This window comes from Leptidea sinapis, chromosome 2 (assembly GCF_905404315.1).
Source record: "Leptidea sinapis chromosome 2, ilLepSina1.1, whole genome shotgun sequence".
Taxonomy (NCBI): domain Eukaryota; kingdom Metazoa; phylum Arthropoda; class Insecta; order Lepidoptera; family Pieridae; genus Leptidea; species Leptidea sinapis.
In genome coordinates, this window is record NC_066266.1 from 27,907,929 (window position 1) to 27,914,919 (window position 6,991).

Genomic DNA, 6,991 nt, shown 5'->3' on the forward strand with positions numbered 1-6,991 from the left:
ACGGCGACAGCAGATATCCTCCCTAATGTACACACATACCCCGGCATGAGGCATGTACTGTGCCCTCCCCAGAACACGAGGGCAGCCCGAGCGCGAATGCTCGGGGAGGGATTCTCCGGCTCTACAAGAGCCTGTAACCTCCTGGGGTAATTTCTCTTTAAATACCGCTCTCATATTTTGTTGGGGGGGTGGGGGGAATGGCTTCCGGTCCTCGACACTAACCTATGCGAAACATAGCGGCACTAGGCCGCTACTTCAAGCAGGTATTCTGTGCGAGTGTGGTAAGTAACCCGGACGAGTCTGGCCCGATTGTGCTGACGTCATAAGACAGCAGCGTGACTCTCCCACTTTCAAAAAGCCCGTAGTCGCCTCTTACGACACCCTTGGACCTGGGACTACTCTATTCTTTTTACGCCTCGGGGCAGCACAGGGCAAAGGATTCTTGAAATAACCCAAAATTTCTGTACAATTGCGCTCGTCACCTTGAGACAATGCCCAGTAATTTCACAAGCTATAGCGCCCTGCAGACCGCAACACAGTAATGTTTACACATTACTGCTTCACGGTAGAAATAGGAGCTGTTGTGGTACCCATATACTAGCCGGCAATCTGTGCAAAGGAGCCTCCCACTGGTAAACTTGTTATAGCCTTACACGGAAAAGTTTTTTTACCTGTCGTCTTAGCTGTCAGCTAATAAACACCTTACATTGACCAATACACACACAATAGTAAATAGCACGTGTAAGCAAACAAAAGTACGTACAAAATAATAACAGTAATTCTACAAAAGCTAATAAAAAAAGTATATATTGTAGATACCTGGCTAAATATTGTTTGGTTTTTGCAGACCGCAAAACACTCGGCTTTCACATAAACATATTTTATTATGTACCTAGTACCGAGTGTAATTTTAAATGTTATCAAAAAATAGTTGAAATAAAACACTTTAAATAACAATTTATTTTTATTATTAATTAAGAACCTTGGTTACAGTTTCGAATCCGCATCGCAGTGACGGAAACACAGGCTTAAATCTCCTTCATTCACATACATGATGACTAATATAATCGTCAAACTCACTTAATGTAACGAATCACCTACTTATTACACTTAACGGATCATTTACATTTACACAGTTTATTTATTGAAGCGATACTTCTAATGGGAGGTTAAACCGCTTCGTAACGTAACGCGTTACGGCGCCAGTCTGTCTGTCTTCCCTTTCTCTCACGCATACGGCAGCGGTAGACAGGCTCCTCCTCTCTCACTCTAACCAATTGTTACTTTTATATGATTAAATAATTATAGTAATAATGTATAACTTACACAAAGTTCTAATGTACATATTCAATAATTGTAACTAAGAATATATTTTACAATCATTTAATATTAATTTCCTTACATTATCGTATTAATTTGCATAAAATCTAAGCTTTTATCTAGTTAAACAATTTCAATATTAACAAGTTTAACTTTAAATTAGTTTTAGCTATCACTTCTATCCGGCATTCAGAGACGCACACTATTTTATACACACCTAACTAATAATCCCCACTTCTAGGTTAAGTATACTCGACAATCATTTATCGGTAATTTCGTTAGATTTTATAATAAGCTTCCTGAGAACATAATGGAATTGTCCCTAAACAAGTTCAAAGCCAATATTAAACATAAACTTATAGAAAAATCGTATTACAATTTAAAGGATTATTTAGATTTTATATGATAAGAAAGCTTGGATATGACTTGCTCTTCTAAATGATTTGAGCTTAAATTACACTTTATTAAATATAATAATATCTATAATTATGAATTATTATACTATAAGCTAAATGGTTAAAATTGTAAGTAGACGTGTTTAGTAAAATTTTTAAAATATATTGTAGAGGCGATGGCTGGCTCATGCGTCAGGCTCATAGAATGCTCACAGAATACCTTTATTTCTTTACGGTGTGTGTGGGTGATGCAGCTAATGTACTCAATAAATTTTGTTTGGTATTTTGGTATTTACATTTAGTTTTTTGATTATCTCGTGTAAGGCATTGACTATTTGACGTTTGATTATGTTTGTTGCATCACTTTACATATTATATTGTAATTGAAATTATTTGAAAAATGTAAATCTTGATTTAAAAGAGTGGCAATGATTCTTGCTACTTCGTCTTATTAGCTCAACCCTTTACGAAGTAACGGTAGATTTAATAATATTTTTTTTGACATTCATAAGTGTAATTTCCGTGACCTAAATTAATAAAGTGATTTTGATTTGATCTTTTTCAAATCGTAAAGTAAATAGCGACTGATTTTTTTTATGGAAAATGAGACAAACGAGTGTATGTGTCACCTTGTGTTAAGTGATCACCGCCGCCCACGTTCTCTTGCAATACCAGGGGAATCACAGGAGCGTCATATTCGGGTTGGAGAGGGGGGTATGGTATGTTTTGATACTGTATGATTTATAGAGTAGGACTAACAAACAAATTTATTTAACAATTATGTATCTCTGATTCTGAGTCGCTTAAAAATAAAATTATTGACAAAAACATTGGTATGCATATGAAGTTATAGTTATATTTTAAAAAAATACCTTAATTTAAATCACACGTCATGTAAACAACTCACTCAACACCTTGTTCTTCACAGCAGCTAAAGTCAGATTTTGGAATTGTATCGAAAATGTTTTGTTGTTAAAGAACTGCACACTGAGACAAGAAAATGAATGTTGCATTTTACTGTCTCTCTTTTTGGAATAGCCATTTTATTTTTATTTCTTGTATTGATGGTATGTACATCTTTATTTTGAATGTATTCATTCCTTCTATTATAAACTATACATATATTACTATAAATGAATTGGGAAGCTATTGTTAGAACTCCTATGTGTTTAAAGTGATTTCTAAAGGATTCTCTAGAATTCAGACTATAGATGGGTTTAATCGCCCTTTTGTGCAAAACAAGTATTATTTCGATATCAGCTGGCATAATTCTATGGAAATAACTGAAATAAACAAATCTCGCTGTGTTAGTATCAGTAAGATTTTAATTCATCTGGTGGCAAAAGTAGCAGAACTGAGTTTATTTGAGATTGCCTCAATATGAGCGCCCCATCGTAGTTTTCCATCTCATACTATTCCAAGAAACGAAGTAGAAGCAATAAGTTTTAAAGGTTCCCCATTTAATATTACTACCAAGAATACTTCTTGATATATTTTTTTACATTTGGTAGGGAGAATTCAATACATTTTGATTTGCTCGCTTTTGGTGACAAAATATTAATTTTGAACGTCTATCAATATTTTAAACTAATGAAGAGTCAGCGAATAAAACAATTTCACATTCTTTCGAGGCTACAAATGGCAAATCATTAATATAGACTAGGAATAAGAAAGGTCCTAGGATTGAACCCTGAAACACGCCCCTCCGTATAAAATGATGGATATATATATATATCGTATCACGAGCGGATATATATATATATATATCCCGCTCGTGATAAATGTTCATTATTAAATACTACTTTCTGGCTTCTATTAGCTAAGTATGAAGTAATAAGAAAAAGTGATTTGCTTTTTATTCAATAATAATTGAGCTTACCGATAAGAGTAGAATGGTCTACGCAATCCAATGCTTTCTACAGATCACAGAATATTCCTACGGCGTTATCTGATTTCTCCCAAGCATTAAATATGTGTCGAATCAACGCCATACCGGCATCAGATGTTGAACGACCTTTTGTAAAACCAAATTGTTTAGAATGCCATTTATTATTATTGACAGAGAAATGGTTTAACAATTGATTTAAAATTATTTTCTCATTTTTTTTACTGATTGTAGGCAGAATAGAAACTGGTCTTTTAATTGTTAGTATTTTTCTTATTAGACTTAAAAACTGGTATAACTTTACTGTACTTTTTGAAAAAAATTCAGTATCGCAACATTAACTGACGAATAAACATAATTGGGGAGCAATATTTTTGATTTTCTTTACTTTTCCATACTTTTGGTTAAATTGAGTCTCCTGGATGGTATTAAACTAGATTCCAAATAATAAACAAATCCTGTCAGCTGTATGTTTGTCGCGCTCAACACTAAACGCGTGGATTCTTATTGATGATTTTTTAAATCAAAAATGACTTAATTTTATGGCTTCCGCATTTTTATGATTTTTCATTCTATCATCTATTCGTAATAATCTATGCATTCCAAAAGTAGGTTAAAATTTTCCTTCAGTATGACTTCTAAGAAACGATATATTCTGTCGAAGCCAATAACGTTACTATAGTGTTTAATTACCACAATTGATAGAATTTTCAACACATTTTATGAATACGCCTTTTCACCAGTATGTATATTCTGTCACCACATATTTGAAATACCCACAATAAATAAAACATTTCACATCAACATTACAAAATTTAGAACAACTATTTATGTATAATCATGTGCTTCTGCAATATACCACGTTGATTGAAACTTTTGCCACATATGTTACATGAATAGGGCCTTTCACCGGTATGTGTTGTAATATGTCGCGCCAATGATCCTAATCGTTGGAAAGGCTTACCACATGTATCACATGAATAGAGCTTTTCACCAGTATGTATTGTATTATGTCTCTTTAAATGACCAGCAAAATTGAAACTTTTACCACAGATATTACAAGAAAAGGGTTTCACCCTAGTATGAATACTACTATGTCTCCTCAAATGACTACCCAAACTGAAACACTTACCACATTCAATACATGAATATGGTTTTTCACCAGTATGCATACTAAAATGTCTCTTCAATGCACTCAAATCATTGAATCTCTTGCCACACATTTTACACGAATAAGGCCTTTCTCCAGTATGTATTCTTTTGTGTGTTTTCAAATTACCAAATCGATTGAAACTTTTGCCGCATACAGTACAGGAATAGGGTTTTTCATCACTATGTGTTGTACATGAATAGTGTTTTTCATCACTATGTGTTATACATGAACAGGGTTTTTCATCACTATGTGTTGTACAAGAAAAGGGTTTCACCCCGGTATGAATACTACTATGTCTCCTCAAATGACTACTTTGACTGAAACTCTTACCACATTCAATGCATGAGTATGGTTTTTCACCAGTATGAATACTAAAATGTCTCTTCAATGTACTCAATTTATTGAATCTCTTGTCACATATATTACATGAATAAGGCCTTTCTCCGGTATGTATTCTTTTATGTGTCTTCAAATTACCAGATCGATTGAAACTTTTACCACACTCAGTACATGAAAAGGGTTTATCATCACTATGTGTTGAAAAAGAAAAGGGTTTTACCTTGGTATGAATATTACTATGTCTCCTCAAATGACTACTTTGACTGAAACTCTTACCACATTCAATGCAAGAGTATGGTTTTTCACCAGTATGCATACTAGAATGTCTCTTTAATGTACTCAATTTATTGAAAATTTTGCCGCATATATCACATGGAAAGGATTTTCCTTCGGTACATGTCATATTATGTTTTTTCAAAATTTTAAAATCATTAACATATAAAGACTGCTTTTGAATGTCTTCATTATTTGGTTCTATATTATCCTGTTGAGACTCATTACAATTTTTTATAATTGGTACTTCCTCGCCAAATTCTGAGATTTCTCTCTTGATTTTAGTTTTTTCATGATTGTTTACTGCTTGATCCTGCACAGATCGCTCTTTTACCATATTTCTTTCGACACATAATAGATCTTCTCTGCTGCTGCCAATGAATCTATTATTTTCTTGATCCATTTTATTTAGTTCTGTTTCTGCTTCATCTGTATTACCGAAAAATATTATAAACTTATAAACTTCAAGAATGTATATGAAACAAGGAAATTAGCTTTTTAACTTTTTAGTTAAAATGCTAATTTCTTAATCCACAAAAAGCACAGCCTATTAAAAATTCAACAAGAATGAAAGTCTATTGGAAAACCAGAAGTTAATAGGGCACCTGAATACGATCTTAATGCTGCAAAAACATTGTAAGAACTTCCTGATACAGGCTTCGCCCTGCTAGACTAGAGATTTACAACGTTCGGGAAAGTTTGTGCGTTATCGCATAAGGAAGGTTGCCGAAATAATTCTCATAACCAAAAGCGGGCCCAAGACCCGGATACTGTCGTATAATACCGGACAGTAAGCTTCCTCCCAATTAGCTAAAATACCTTGAAATCCACTTTATGATACGACTTACTCCAGGACTTGTCAAGTCTAAACTGATTCCGTTCCACCAGTTCGGCTTCCGTGAAGCCTACAGGAAATCCAAAAAGTACACTGTTCAATCGCCTAAGTACATAACGAATTTGAACATAAATAATAATGTTCATTTGCTTTCTTGAATATCTGCCAAGTCTAAGACCATGCGTGGCATGAAGGTCTTCTTTACAAAATTGTAAAAAGCTCTGCCCATACATGACTACTTACAAATTAATTTATATCTAAATCATCGGCGCTTTTATGTTAAACATAGCGAAGACAAAACTTGTTTACATTAAATAAAAGTTGGAGTCCCCCAAGGAAGCGTCATGGGTCCTGTCTTGTACCTCATATACCTTTGACCTGTTAACTACAGCGAATATCGTTATGGGCACTTTTGCTCATATTTCAGCAAAAGTGAGCCAGCTCACATGAAAATCCAGCAGTTGCATATGATATAAAAAGCAATAGCCTAAATGAAGTCAGTACATGGCTTAAAGATTGGAGAATCGAGGCAAATGAAACCAAAGCCGTGCCTTTCGTGATAAAACATATATTTACTAAAAGAAAAAGTTCGAAAATTGTACTGGTTGACGGGATTAGTTGCCGGTTATTCACAATAACTATAGCACCTTACAAACTGCCAGTTTCTTTGGGACCTTAAAATCACAACAAAAAATCCTCTATACACCACTAAGGAACTCGAATCAGCATCCGAACAAACTTGCTTGAAATCTAATGAGAACAACCGGCACCTTCAAAAGAATAAAAAGAAG

At 34.1% G+C, this 6,991-nt stretch overlaps 1 protein-coding gene across 1 annotated transcript; it reads right to left on the reverse strand.

Moving 5' to 3' along the window:
* Positions 1 to 951: 951 nt before the first annotated feature.
* LOC126974762 (zinc finger protein OZF-like) lies at positions 952 to 6,496 on the reverse strand. Its single transcript, XM_050822423.1, has one exon. The coding sequence runs from the start codon at positions 5,766 to 5,768 to the stop codon at positions 4,425 to 4,427; it is 1,344 nt and encodes a 447-aa protein (XP_050678380.1). The 5' UTR covers positions 5,769 to 6,496; the 3' UTR covers positions 952 to 4,424.
* Positions 6,497 to 6,991: the final 495 nt, after the last annotated feature.